The following is a 15,134-nucleotide window of genomic DNA, read 5'->3' as shown; positions in this document are numbered from 1 at the left end:
CGAGAGAGAGAGAGAGAGAGAGAGAGAGAGAGAGAGAGAGAGAGAGAACGAACACTAAAAAAGTGTTAAGAATTCTGAGTTTGAAGCTAACTTTAAAAAATATTTTTTAATATTGTAGATAGATATAACAACTTTATGTGTATATATACACATAAAAATATATGTATATACATATAGAATTTATATACATAAATATACATTATATATAAATGCAGTGTTGAGAATCAATCCCAGTGCCTCACATGTGCTAGGCAAGCACTCTACCACTGAGCCACAACCCCAGCCCAGAGCTAACTTTTGAAGTCTCTCAAGTCTCACTAAATTCTAACAGAGGAAAAAGTTCAAATTTAGACTATATCAGCAGAAAATTAACAGCAGCTTCTGATACTAATCCTTCAATAGAATATACTGCTTTAGATCATGTTTTGAAGATGTATTTTTAATTGTTCATAATCATTAACTATTTTTTCTTATGAAAAAATAATTGTCCAGATTAACACCAGGTACAAAGGAAATCAACAGAAGTTGGAAAAATATCAAAATCAGTCACATCAACTAATTGTAATAATCCTTAAAAAGAGATAACCCTTTCTTCTCAAAAAAGTTAAAATCTTACTTAAAATCTTTGCAATCGGCATCCATTCCATTTGGCAAACCTCTGCCATTTATTTTAGAATCATCATCATCTCCTTGTTTAAGATCTCTGTTTTGGTCCTCCTCAAATGGAGAAGCCTTGCCTTTTTGATCTCCTTTCTCAGGTCCATCTGTTTCAGCATCTCTAGTGCCCTGAGGAAAAAGAATCTGTTTGATTCTGAATACTTAATAGAACACACAAAAAAAGGCACCATTTGGTGACCTAAAACTACACTATCGTGCATGTAAACAAGAGAAAGCATTGAAACTTATTTTAAGTTCATAGTCAATTATTTTAGCAAACGCAAAAAATTTGAGTACAACTAGTGATTTATAACAGAAGGGCTAAGGCAACCTTAACTATAGCGGTGCTAGAAAAGCAGTAACACCACAAACTAGATTAAAATATTTAATGCATAGGCAATATTATTAGTTACTTCCAGATCAAGAAATAAGTTTTAATTTGTGCAAAATGTTTTAAAATTAACGTGATTTTTGTAAAATGGTTAAGATTCATGAAGTAGACAAGTGAAGAAAACAAGGGTCCAAACAGCTAATAAAATTTCCTTTAACTTTAAGAAGGTAGGGAAAAATAAACTGACTTAAAAATAAAATATAACCAAATAACAAACAAATATTAAAAAAAAAGTCTTTATTCAAAATACTTACAAAAGTTCCTTTCCTGAAACGAGAATCCAATTTATCAGCAGGAGAAGAACTTAGTACATATTCTACCATGCTCACGCCAAGGCCTCCACTTTCTGATCGCGGAGACAATATTGCATTTACTTCACTGTTTCCATGAAAACCCTGTCCAGATCTTCTCTGTACCATAATAGGCTGGGACATTGAATGATCTGTTTTGGAATAAAGATTAGAATTATATATTTGTACTTTCAAGTTAAACAAAACAGAGTTTCACAAGTATACTAAAGAAAGAAAAATCAGCACTTCATTTTATTTTGAAGATTATTATTATTATAATCTTGTAAACAGCTTTTCATTCTGTTAAGAGTCAGTGGCTGGGGCACATCTCTTGAAAATACAAATGAAAAGAACAATTTAGAAAAAAATAGGAAAAGCCTATAGAAAGAAAAATCAAACCAAAAAGGTTAATGGAAGTAGAAATATTAATCTGAAAGCAAAGTTGCTTATAAGCACTATGTCAAAAAGTTAATATTCTTTTGGTGAGTCCTATGAAATCAGTTTTTTGTTTGTTTGTTTTTAAGGGAAAAAACAGAAAAAAACACCTTCCAAACTGGCAGCATTTTCATAGTTCATACTGCTGTCACATTAGAAACATGAATGAGTTGGGAAAAACCAATAATACCACAGTATTTCCTTGGTGAAAAGGCTAAATACCACCTTAAGCTTTTATTTAAAAAACACCTCTTTTGACAGTCAGGGCTTGGGGAAGCCTATAATCCCAGCAGCTTGGGAAGCTGAGGCAGGAGAATCAAGAGTTCAAAGCCAGCCTCAGCAACAGCAGGCGCTAAAGCAACTCAGTAAGACCCTGAAATAGGGCTGGGGATGTGGCTCAGTGGTTGAGAGCCCCTGAGTTCAAGCTCAGATACCCCCAACCCACCCCCAAAATAAAAAAGATAAAAAATCTTTTCTAGCTGGGCGCAGGGGCAGATGCCTATAATCTCACTGATGGGAGGCAGAGGCAGGAGAATCACTAATTTGAGGCCAGTCTCAGCAACAAAACACTCCTCGGTCATTCCCTGGTAATTCTCAAAACAAAATTATTCACCTGATACAAATTCTATTTTTACATATTTTTATGATGAAAGGAAAATAAAATAAATACAAATAAAATTAACACATGGGAGGCAACATTCAAATAGTTTTTGCTGAAATCTTTTGAAAGGAACCAGTAAGTTACTAGTTACTTCTGGTTCACTCACAAACAGGTACAATACTGGATGTTATGTTTTGCCCTTCAACTATCCAGGTTGAGCATCACTGTGGTATTCAATTATCATTTCATTTAACTATAATTCATAACTTTGAATGATTGCTACTTTTGTTGAACTATATTAAAACATTTCTATTTCACTATGTATATACAGGAGAGATTAGCCATTATATCCTTTCATTCAAACATTCATCCACAGTTTAAAATACTGATTTACTGCCCTTTGTACGCTAAGCATTATGCTACATTCGGAAAATTCAACAAACAAGATAATCTCTGTCCTCAAAGAGCACAGATTTAATAGAAAGCAATCATAATAGGATAAAAGTGCTTCAATAAAAATAATCTAGGATATTATGGCAATAGAAAAGATGGAGCTTTGATTCTTCCCAGTCTTTGAGTGAATCCCAAAGGAAGTTATATTTAAGCCAAATATGAAGGGTAAAGAGTTTAAAGTGTGGGGGAAAGTGAGTGCAATTCAGTTACAGAAATCCACTTTTCAAAGGCCTGAAAGTACCAGGAGGACACACTGAAACTGATAATCACAAGTATATTGATTTAGCTGATGTTATGGTTTGGATGTAAGGCGTCCCCCAAAAGTTCACATGTGAGGCAATGAAACAAAGTTCAAAGGAGAAATGATTGGTCTACAACCTTAACCTAATCAGTGAATTACTCCCTGATGGGATTCACTGAGTGATAACTGGACGCAGGTGGGGTGTGGTTATGGGGTTTATATTTTTATCTGGAAAGTGGAGACCTCTGCTTTCTGATCACCATGTGATCTGTTTCCCTTGCCACATTCTTTCACCATGATGTTCTACCTCACCTGCAGCCCCAAAGAATGGAGCCTCTGAAAACCTATAAGCCTCCAAATAAACCTTTCCTCCTCTAAAGTTGTTCTGGTCAGGTTCTTTAGTTGCAGCAGAGAATCAGCTGACTAAAATAGCAAACAATGAGTATGGTATACGAGTAGGTCTCCCGCACCCATGGAAAATCTTAGAATGACAAATCCTTTAGAACAAGGAATGTATTATTCATATTTGTATGTGCTTGAAATCTAATAAATGTTTGTTAAGTAAATAAAATTCCATTCATTTCTAGTTTTCTCATGTTTTTTGGTAAAAGACTAATATTCATCATCAAAATTTTAATCTATGCAACTAAAACTTGGGAGAAGTGATAGAAGAACTGACTAAAGTGATAAATTTGATATTTCTTCTATCTTCCATCGTGAAAATAATTTTTCATTTCCATGTTCTGCTCAGGATGCTTTGCATGTGAATACTTTATGGGTCTAATATGTTTCTGTTCCCCAAACCTGGCATATTACCTGTTTGTTATCACTAAACTGAAAGAAAATTTCCAATATTTTAAGGAAATACCAGCCTAAATTAGCTATTACCAAAAGTTTTTGATCTATTTGATTGAAAATGAAATTAAAACTTCTTTTAGATCTCCCTAACCTTTGAGTTTTAGCTTTTAGGCAATAGTTTTATTGGGGAATTTGGTTTTTTATTACTTTGGGCATTTTGCATAGGTAAAGCAAGCTGCATTAAACTCAGCAATAAAAAGAGAAAACTTATTTGTAAAATTTATGTTAACAGTTCTGTCTGTACAACTCTCAAATTTTACTAATCAAAAACATTTCCAAAATATAATGGTTTACAACTGTGTTTTTCAATTTACCAATAAATACTGACACTCCTACAAGTTATATTCCTTACATGCCAGTACCTTTTCTCCTTAAGAGTTTCTTAGATCAAACTGTCTCCTCACTCCTTTTGGAAATCAAAAACATTCATCTGCTCTTTTCTAGGAGTTTTATGTCACTAAGACAATTAACTTCCTTTCTGGATGTGGCCAATGTCTAATAAAGCTTAACTGAGCAACAACTAGATAAATCAGTCATTGTCATACAAGACCATTTAAAAGTAAAACTTCTTATGGTTCAACAAATAGGTCCTCTATTTTAGTGGTAACTCAGAATTTTATAATCAGAGTGAATTAAAAAAAAATAAACCAACAAAAACCTTAAGAAGGCCTTAATGTGATAAACACATCTAATCAATTAACTGTACTAATCAAGTAAGTATGCCACAGACAAGGGTTAACTGCCACAAGAAAATGTGAATTATAATGACTTACAAGATCCTATTTTTCTCTGAATACTATTTAGGGATAGGCAAGGCTTTAAAAAACAACAAAAAACACTGAGGTAGAGGGCTGTGGGGGAAAGGCAAGTGACACCCTAGGGCCAGGGCCAGGGTGGGGACTGGAAAAACACAAAACATTGAGTTTATTCATAATTCTCATGCATACAACAATAACTTACGAGAAGTTCCCCATGCAGTCTCTCTCCATTCATCATCCCCAAGAAATATGCCTTTTTGTCCATCTTTTGTTGAATCATCAGGTTCCCAAAACTTTTTGGTAGGCAAAAGCTATTTGGGAGGAAAAATTTACATTTAAATTTTATTCTAATTACAAAGAATACAAAGGGAATAACAAACATATCACTAATAGTACACATTAGTTTTTGATGCTAACAAAAATGAGAATGATGTTTTCTAAATTTTCTATTAACAGTAAAATAACTCCCTGTTTATGTTTATGTACTGGTTCTAATAATTCTGAATCTAAACAATAAATCAAAGTCCACTTCTGACTACTGTTTTTCAAACATTTTTCTTATGTGGTTTTCTTTATATGTAAATTTCTTCAAAATGCCTATTAAACTTCTTACTCAAAAAGAGATCATTAAAAGAATGATTAACATTTTTCTTTTACTTTCAAGAACTGCCTTTGGACAACCTCCTATCCTACAACATCCAGGATAGAGAATATTTTTTCTTTCTTACTTCAGTCATTCAATGACAGTGAATTTCACAATTCTTACTAGCTCCTGAATACTATGAATCCACCAATTCCAAATCAGAAAGCTATAGATAGAAAACACACACAGAAAAAAACCTACAGATACTTTTGAAATAACAATCTTAAGGCCCTATGCTAGATAGTCTACATGGTGACATACACACCATGTAAAAATTGAGTTGATAAACCATTCACTGATTAATCAAAATGTATAATTCCTAGCTATTCTTTAATATCCATTCAGGTCTTTCCTTGCTACTATACCTGATGCTCAGGAGACAGCTTGGCATATCTGTTTGAATATACAATCTTTCTGAGACATACATTTGATATTTTAAATAAGCATTCATAAATAAGACACTCTCAGCCCATAATTAGGTGCCCAGTCCTCAGTGCTAATAATCAAACCTGTATATACTTCTAGTAAAATACATATCATACTAAATTGCCTATGTGTGCCTCTTTAAGGGCATGCTCATCTCATCTTCAGAGCTCATAAACATATAGGCTATGATAAAATATAACTAATACTTGAATTGAGGTCTGAGAGAGAATATACTGGGGGGGGGGGCGCTAGAGGTTGAAAGTGGGAAGGCAAGGTAAGGAAAAAAAGCATAAATAAAATACAGTCAAGCACAAACAAAGGCAAAACTTTAGAAAATGTAACATGTGGAGAACAGCATATAAGAGAAACAGATGTTGGAAGGCCAAGACTTAATACTGGTAAAGCTAACCAGGTCAATTATGAGGACTCTTAGGAGACATGTTAAGTAAATTGGATGTTATACTTAAGTAACAAGAGAAATCAAGACAGGTTGGCAAGATAGCCGTTTTGAAAAACAACTCAAGTTGTAAGGAATAAGAGATAGAAGGGGAAAGACTGGAGACAAAGAGACCAGTTTAGGAAAATTACAATAGAGTCAAAGCAGCAAGAACTGAAATAGGGTACTACTAACAGAAAGAACTGAGAAAATAAAATGGATCTGAGAAGCATTCTAGACAGTCAAATTTGGACCTGAATATGGATAATGGGAAAAGGTGTATAAAAGGGATACAACCTTAGTAGTTGGATTAAAAAGATAATGATAGGTGTCATTTACTAAAGTTAGGGGGGTGGAGGAGTTTGTGGTGATGTTTGGAGTAGATCAGGAGAAGCAGCTCTGAAGATAGGGGGATAATATCAATTTAGCCTTGTTCCCATTTCACAGATCTTTTGCTAAATAAGCAAAATTTTAAAGGAAACAAAATTCTGTTTTTTAAAATAGAAAAGTTTTTGCATTTAGGATCTTCTTGGCTATGAATAATTATAGATATTTTACACAATCATCTACTCTTACCAAAGTTCACAGTAACTAAACTACAATAGCTCCATTCCTTCAATTAAAAAAAAAAAATCACTATAAAAGATTCACGTAAATATTCAAACAAAATAAAAAGCTGATAATACTAATATTACAGCATCATTTGATATATTTAAATAAACATTTATTCATAGGAAAACCCAAATTAATCTCTTAAAAACATTGCATAAGCAAGTCATTTCAGAAGGATGAAAACTATCCCCGAAATAAAGAATTGTTTTGCCCATACTTCATGAAGAAAAACATTTCAGTGTCAAAACAAGAATAACAAATAAGGAATCCAAAATAGGTATAAACAGAAACATGGGGGAAAAATCTGTTAACACTTACCAAGTGTGAATATTTTTGCAAAGCACTATACTACGACTCTCTTGTTAACACAATTTATCGTGCATAGGAAACAAATTTAGTAGTTAAACTTAATACTTCTACCAAAGATCTAAACATTCTAGAACTTGCTTTCTGTGGCAATTTAGACAGTGATTCAAATACTTTTCGAGAAACCACTATCTTCTGACCAGGAACAGGTTAAAATGGACTAAATCTAAGAGCAGGCAACAATTCAGAAAAAAAGATCAGTTAAAAAAGTTTTTAGAGGTTAAACAATAAATTGATGTAAATTTGCCCCCAGAGATTTTTCTTTACTATAGTAGAAATATAGAAAACAAGGCTTAAAATCCTTAAATATCTGTAAAATACATTATTCACTACCACTTTTTATTTATTCCCTAATTCACAGAAACTCTAAAGTAAGGTCAGTATACTCAGTATTTCTTGTCAACCTGACCTATCCTTCATCTCAGATACGACTGAGTGTACATACAATGTTCTTTACTTCAAAAGTATTTATGGCTTGCCTTCCCCACTTAAAAAAAAAAAAAAAAGCACCCCAGCACATTGTATCAAAAATAAAATTAAATCACATTCCTGCACTAATAAGAGAAAAAAATTCCCACTCTAGCATTTACTGAATTACACTTATACATCAGAGTTCTCTAATACAAACAGTTACATAAAATCCTAAGACAGCCAAATAAAGATAATCCAAGGACTTAGAAGAATTTAAAACTAAATGCCCACATTATTGTTTTAAATTAAGTGCTCATATAACATCATCCAAACTAGGACACTTTTGAAAAAAGGGATGCTATTATAATAATTATATCGTAACAGATATGTAACTGGATTATCCTGGGCAAATCATGATGCAAGGTCTCTCTACTTAAAATACAAGTTCATAAAAGACAAAAACAGATGCTAAAACCCAAGTTGTACAGAGAACAAAAAACAGAAAGCAATTTCCTAAAACCTAAGAATGCTGCTTTTCTGGATTTCATTTATTTTATGGATATAATATTTTAATATTTTTAATTTTTTCAATTCATATCACTTCCCCATCTTCTCCATTCCCAATATCCCTTAATACTAACCAACTAACAACAAATATAGACATTTCCAAAGGAAAATAGCATTATAAATAGTCAAGACAGGCAGGAGTTCAAACTGCATTCAGGTATTATTATGTGGTGTGGCCTTGGGCCAGTTAATTATTCTTTCTGAACTTGTTTCCTTATCTCTAAAGGAAAGATAATAAGCTCTGGTCATAAAAGTTATAAAACTAGAATGAAATAACATAAGTAAACCACTTAACACAACCAACACACAGCAGTTACATAAATATTAGAAGCTTTTACAAACCTCAAAATAGAAATCTTTTAATATTATACATGAGACAACCACTCGTCTGCAACATTAAACTGGCTGATTATTTCAAAGAATTATATCATTCATTATAAAGATTTTGTCTAAGAGCTGTATGCCTTCTTTTTTTCTTGAGTCAGTTTGACTATTCTAGGGGGGAGTTAAAACCCTATTATTTAGGAAAGACAGTTGCTATAGTTACATTCTGCATAAGAAAAAAAGAGTCAAAAGTTAAATTGATCAAGGTTATACATATAATTAGTAAATGGCAGCAATCGGATTGGAAACCCTGTATCTGTTTAATTCTAAGGTCTTTCTCTTTACATTTAACTACCACAGAGTTCTTTTCAATTATAGTCTAATTCATTGATATTTCTGAAAATTTCCACTAGTTAAAAATGAAAGCAGTTTAAGATACTGTGATATTCTTCCTGTTATCATGGACAAACTTTCAGTATAGAATTACTGAGACAGGATTTATATAAACTATGATCAACTTTTTAAACACTATCCCTAAAAGCTATCCAAAACTGCTCAAAGTTGGAGCATTTGAGAGATGTATGTGACTCATACAACACATTATTTCTATTTCTGCTTCAAAATAAGTCAATCTTACTCAAGCTCATAGCCCTAGTGAGAGATCTGAGAAAAGAGAAGTTTCATTACTACCCTATCTAATGTTTTACACTTTACCATACCTAGGATCTTGATGCAAAACTTTACTTTAAAAATTATTGTATCAGAAAAAGGAAAGAGCATTATTTATCATACTAAGCTATTAAAATATTCTCAAAATTAAACATACTAATTCAATTATTTTAAAGTTAAACTCTGGATTCCCTAAAGAAATTTCAGGCAGGGTCCTTTTTTCCATTATGTAAAAAATAAACAAGTACCCAGTCTAATAGCCTCAAGATGACAATAGGAATGTGCCTCCAAGGTGCACTACGTATATTAACAATGCTGAATATCTCCTATGCATGCTTTGCTCTTTTTAATCCATGTGACATAATGCAAATCAGCAGAACTTTAGACAAAATTTGCTATTAGGCTTTTAAAAAAGAAAGGACAAGCATGAATAGATGAATACAAATCTATTTCTATTTCTGGATGAACAACCAAGAGATCAAGAGATCGTCCTTCTGATGATGACTTGTAAAGCTACTGTGATCTACAAAAAACAGTACATTTGAAATGAATCCTATATGTAGATGCAGTGCTTTGTACATTAGAAATTTACAACACTTAAAATATAGTAAGCAAAACTTTATCATAAAAAGAATAGAACAATCCATTAAAAAAAGGATTTTGTATTACCATTTAAAAAAAAAAAAAAAACCAAACAAGCAATTTTAGAAAACACAAGAGCCAGAAACTCAAGGCTGCTTTTATTTATTCCAATGAATGAATTCTGGGATAAAACAAAACCAAAAAAACCTCACCTGTCAGGAAAGGAGAAGACTGGTGAGAGAGAGACAGGCAAAGAAGGAAATCCCAGAAGGTTCCCTGCTGCCTGTGAGATGAGGAAAGATAGAAAGGCTTGTGGGAGAAAACCCAGAGACAGAAATCTGAGGTTTCTTAGTTATCTTTTAGAGGTAACAACAGTAATTGGTAAACTATTATGAAAAAAAAAAATTCATAAAAACAGTTTATTTAAGAGTACATTTTTACTGGCTAAAGGTCACAGATACACTGACTGGTTGCTATCCAACAGGTAGTAAAAGCAATCTACACCTAAGTGACTCCACTTTTGTTCTGCATATCTGACATGTCCATTAATAAAGTCTGGATTTAAGTTTATATAACATACATTCAAACTAGCTCCTCTTTTTCTAAAACCTTTTTGCATCCCCAAATACTCTTTTAACTACCGTTTCTAATGATGACACGTTTTGGGATTATAAAGCTCTTTAGATTTATCAAATATTAGTTAGAAAGGGGGAAAAAGAATCTATTTGTAAACACATAAACAATATACATTTGGTAAGTTAAGTATAAGTATCAGAATTAATGTAGGAATGTGACTTTACTTGCTCTTAAGAAAGAAGTTCAAGTCTGTCACAGATTAAAAGGCTGAAACACTGCTCAAACCTGCTTTTAAGATACATCATTCTATTTTTCTAAAGACCACAGAAACAAGTGGCAAAGAAAGAATATAAGACCTTTCTGCCTCTCTTGTTTCCCATAATGTAAATAATGCCTAAGCAGGTCACTATGTTGCAGTGAAGGTATAGATTTTTTAAACAAACAAACAAAAAAAACCCCTTATGTCCTCTTTCAAATTTATCTTAGGGCCCAGAATTTTACCTTGTGCACTGGACTAACAAATTTATTTTGGTAATACTTAAGCTTAAGCACCTTAACTCACCCTTAAATCAGTCCTCTGAAAATGACAAACTCTTTGGAAAACGCTGTTCTGAAGAAAGGGAGGGTTAGCTAGCTGCAGGGTGCCCTCTTGTGGCCCAAAGGAGTGACTGGACTCTTTTTCTGCATCTGAAGAGCACAGCATTGGATGGAGTGAGTCTCATGGCGGTCTCTAATCTACCAAAGTAAAATAATCTCCAGGTGCAAGCAGTTAATTACACATCTTAGGTCTGTTTACTATTATTTTCTATTACCAAAGTCCACACTACGTTAGTATAGTATAGAACATGACAAAAATAAAGATGACCACAAGAGTTTCCATAATCAAAATGTTCTAAAATTTCATTAGGTGTTTGGAAAACTAAGTATTTTAGCTGACTTAAAATATGTAATGGTGAGGTTAAATTGATGCCTCAAAGAAAATCACAGATTAACAGGAATGATAAAATTAATTTTAAAATGTGGAGTACCTATTATGCTAGGCATTCAAAGCTAGCAATTTACAGGAGAGACAAATATAAAACAAACTGTAACCAGTAATATAATAAAAGTATTTATAAAGATCTAGGGAAAGTCAGATGAGAAAATAATTCATTCTACTATAGATAGCAATGGGACAATAGTAAGTCTTTTCAGTAGAGTCCTGTCAAGAATTTAGAAGTTTATTAAGCAAACAGTTTTGGTGAACAAGAGAGATTTTGGGAAGGGAGAATAATGAACAATAAGCAAACACAGCATACATACATAAAACGGCAGAACAAGGATAAAGGAAGTTTTTCTTCTGAGTAAAGCTAATGATGTATGATTCATTACCAAAATATAATACATCTATCCAAGTGAATCAAATCACACTAAATAAATCACTGAAAATTACTTGCTATAGGTTTAAAAACAAAGCAGCTGAAAAATCACAACTACACAATTACACACAACCAGAGATTTAAAATAATAAAATAAAACCCATAAAGTTTAGAAAATATAACCACTATTTTTTCAAGATTACAGTTTAAAAAAAAAAATGAGTCTTAACAGCTCAAATAATTAAAGGGAGGTATAAGTTCTTGGTATTAGTAAATATTTACCTCTCCCATTCCCCGAGATTCTAGTGCAAGAGCTTGAAAATCATGATTCATTTCATCCACAGATCAAACCTGTTGAATAACAAAACCAAAAATTAGAAAGAAAATTTTTAACAAAGTATAATTGTTTTTACATTATATTGCTGCTATTACTAATATTAGCATGTGATGGGCAAGAACAGATTTCTCTGTGACAGGTTTTCCTAAATAGAGTACATGAGAGTAATCTACTTTATGAGGTCAAGAGTTCTTGAATTATTCTGCATGCTAACAGAAAACTTTATTCTTGAGCAAGAGATGAAATCTGGGTGTGGTGAAGCACAACTATAATTCCAGCAGCTTGGGAGGCCACAGTAGGAGGATCCTAAACTCAAAGCCAGGCATAGCAACTTATCAAGATCCGGTCTCAAAAAAAAAAAAGGGGGGGGGCGGGGGATATGTGTGGTTCAGTGGTTAAGCATCCCTGAGTTCAATCCCTGAAGAGATGGAAACAAAGAAAAAGCAAGCTCAAACATTGAAATTGGTGTATTTTTATGTTTTCCTTTATATTATTATTTTGTATTACTTAATCCTTTTAAGATTTTTCAAAAATTCTCTGCTTTTTATTATTTGTACCAATATTAAAATTAGTTCACTCAATATTTAAGTAGCAAAATACACTCAATCAATAGATTGCTTTAAGTGTTGCTTTAAGATCTAATTCTAAACGAAACATATAAATTATTGTGCGAGTAGTTGTAGTATGAATACTACAACTTAAGAATAATTCTTTCCCGTTATCTTCAAACTAAAGCCTCTTTCTATATCTTTCCATTCCTGAGAGTCTAAAAAGTGTTTTCTACCTTTTATATGTGATAGTGTTGAGTCAGTGGCTCCTTGACTCCCACATTAATAATGCTGAGGGTGGGAAGACCACTGAAGACTAAACCACCACAAATTTATAGCTTTCAAATTCTACTGGGAAAATCCTCTAATTTTTCCCAGTCAATTCTTTCACTCTTAAATTAAAACTCTAGTGTTTGATATATGAAAGCACGCCTCCCTTCCATTAGTACTACTCTCTGTTCCTACTTTTTATCAAACTCCTACTTGTCTCCTCACTCTTTAAATGCTACTGTTCCTCAGTATTCTGCTTAAGATACTCTCTTCTCTACCCTTTGAGAAATATCTCATTTACCACCAATGCTTTGAGAGCTATCTACATGTTAGCCCCTAACCATTTGTATCTCTCAAATCTCTCTTCTCTTCAAAATTTCTAATTATCTATTCTCCTTCCGTTCCCTAGATATCACAGGAAATTTCAATTTTATTATTCTTTCTTCCCATTTTTAATTATTTCCTTTCTTACACTTAATGTCCAATCATTTACCAAATTCTGCTAAGTCAAACTCCTACCTCACTTAAATCTATCCATAATTTATCTAGCAAGTATGGTTGTTGAGACCTCAATCTTTACCTAAATCAATGCAAATCCTCTTCCCATCTTTCCATCCTACAATCTAATTTCCAAAAATGTCATCAGTCATCTTTCTAAATTGTACTCTGAACAAGTGACTCCCATATTTTAATCTTTCACTAAAGATAAAGCTCAAATTCCTTATTATGGCTTATAAGAGATAGAACTGGATTCAAACTGTATTTCTGATACCTGGAAGTTCTACAATTCTGGACAAGTAATCTAATTTTTTTTTCTCAACTTCCTCTAATGAAGACAACAGCAGCAGCCACCATATAGACTTGACTTGCTTTAACAATTAAGTAGATAACAAAACACGTAAAATTGTGACTGGCACCTAAGTATTCAAAAGTCAGCTATTAAAAAGAGCTTTCTTGGGCTGGGGATGTGGCTCAAGCGGTAGCGTGCTCGTCTGGCATGCACGGGGCACTGTGTTCGATCCTCAGCACCACATACAAACAAAGATGTTGTGTCTGCCGAAAACTAAAATATAAATATTAAAAAATTATCTCTCTCTTTAAAAAAAAAAAAAAAAAGAGCTTTCTTCTATTCATCATACAGTGTTGGGACAGTAAGATATAAACATACAAAACCATTTTTTTTTACCTTACACCTTAACATAAAAATTAGTCAAAATGAATCACATGCCCAAATATAAAGCCTAAAATTACAAAACTTCTAAAACACACAAGAGAAAAAGCTGGGTGACATTATAATGAATATATCAATATCAAAAGCAAAGTCCATAAATAAAAAACCACATTGGACATCATTAAAATTAAAACTACTATCTACAAAAGACACTGTTAAAAATAAGAAGACAACATCCTAGAAGAAAAATATCCGCAAATTATATATCTAATAAAGGACTTATGTCTAGAACATACAAAGAAATTTTAAAAAAGAGGAAAGAACAGAATCAAAAAATTGGCAAAAGATCAGAACTGATATAATAACAAAGTAGATATGTAGATAGAAAGTAAGCTACTCTTTTCTCATGAACTTGCTGGAAAAGCTCTTTAACAGATCTAACAAAGTAAACATTTCATTCATTCTTCCATTATTTAGTAAGCTTTCACCAAGCACTTTCTTTTTTTTTTTTTTTTAATTTTTTATTGTTGGTTGTTCAAAACATTACAAATTTCTTGACATATCATATTCCACACTTTGATTCAAGTGGGTTATGAACTCCCACCTTCACCCCATACACAGATTGCAGAATCACATCAGTTACACATCCATTGATTTACATATTGCCATACTAGAGTCTGTTGTGCTCCGCTGCCTTTCCCATCCTCCACCATCTCCCCTCCCTCACCAAGCACTTTCAAGCAAGATCTTAGAGAAGAAAATGAACTCAAACAGGATCACTATTCGGAAAGAGTTTATGTAGTTTCCTACATTGCCTGGTAATGGTAAAGTAGCTTGCATCAGACCAAAACTATCTACTAACTATAAATTTTAGAAACAAAATAAAAACAAACCAATAGAAAGCAATGGAAAACAAGTACTAAAAAACAGAAAATGGAAGACAGTCCACTTAAAACAAAGAATGGGTACTAAGGTTTTTTTATAGCCTTTTTTTTTTTTTTTTGTGGTGGTGGTGCTGGGGATTAAACCCAGGGCCTCATGCATGCAAGGCAAGCACTCTACCAACAGAGCTGTATCCTCAGCTCCAAGGTTTTCTGTTTGTTTTTTAATGTTTTGTTCTGTTTTTTTTTTTTTTTTTTTTTTTTTTTTTTTTT

At 32.7% G+C, this 15,134-nt stretch overlaps 1 protein-coding gene across 1 annotated transcript in view; it reads right to left on the bottom strand.

Annotated features, from left to right (window-relative positions):
• Pum2 (pumilio RNA binding family member 2) overlaps positions 1–15,134 on the bottom strand; it is an 83,383-nt gene that overhangs the window by 49,580 nt on the left and 18,669 nt on the right. Inside the window, exons 2-5 of the mRNA XM_048804958.1 lie at positions 11,937–12,005; positions 4,887–4,995; positions 1,303–1,490; positions 617–786 (exon numbers count right to left, since the gene is read on the bottom strand). Of these exons, the coding sequence (XP_048660915.1) occupies positions 617–786; positions 1,303–1,490; positions 4,887–4,995; positions 11,937–11,987 (518 nt within the window). The 5' untranslated portion in view covers positions 11,988–12,005. The remainder of the gene's footprint in view (positions 1–616; positions 787–1,302; positions 1,491–4,886; positions 4,996–11,936; positions 12,006–15,134) is intronic.

This window comes from Marmota marmota, unplaced genomic scaffold (genome assembly GCF_001458135.2).
Source record: "Marmota marmota marmota unplaced genomic scaffold, marMar, whole genome shotgun sequence".
Classification (NCBI taxonomy): Eukaryota; Metazoa; Chordata; class Mammalia; order Rodentia; family Sciuridae; genus Marmota; species Marmota marmota.
Note: the sequence above shows the minus strand (reverse complement) of the source record. Positions and strands in the feature narration are given on the sequence as shown.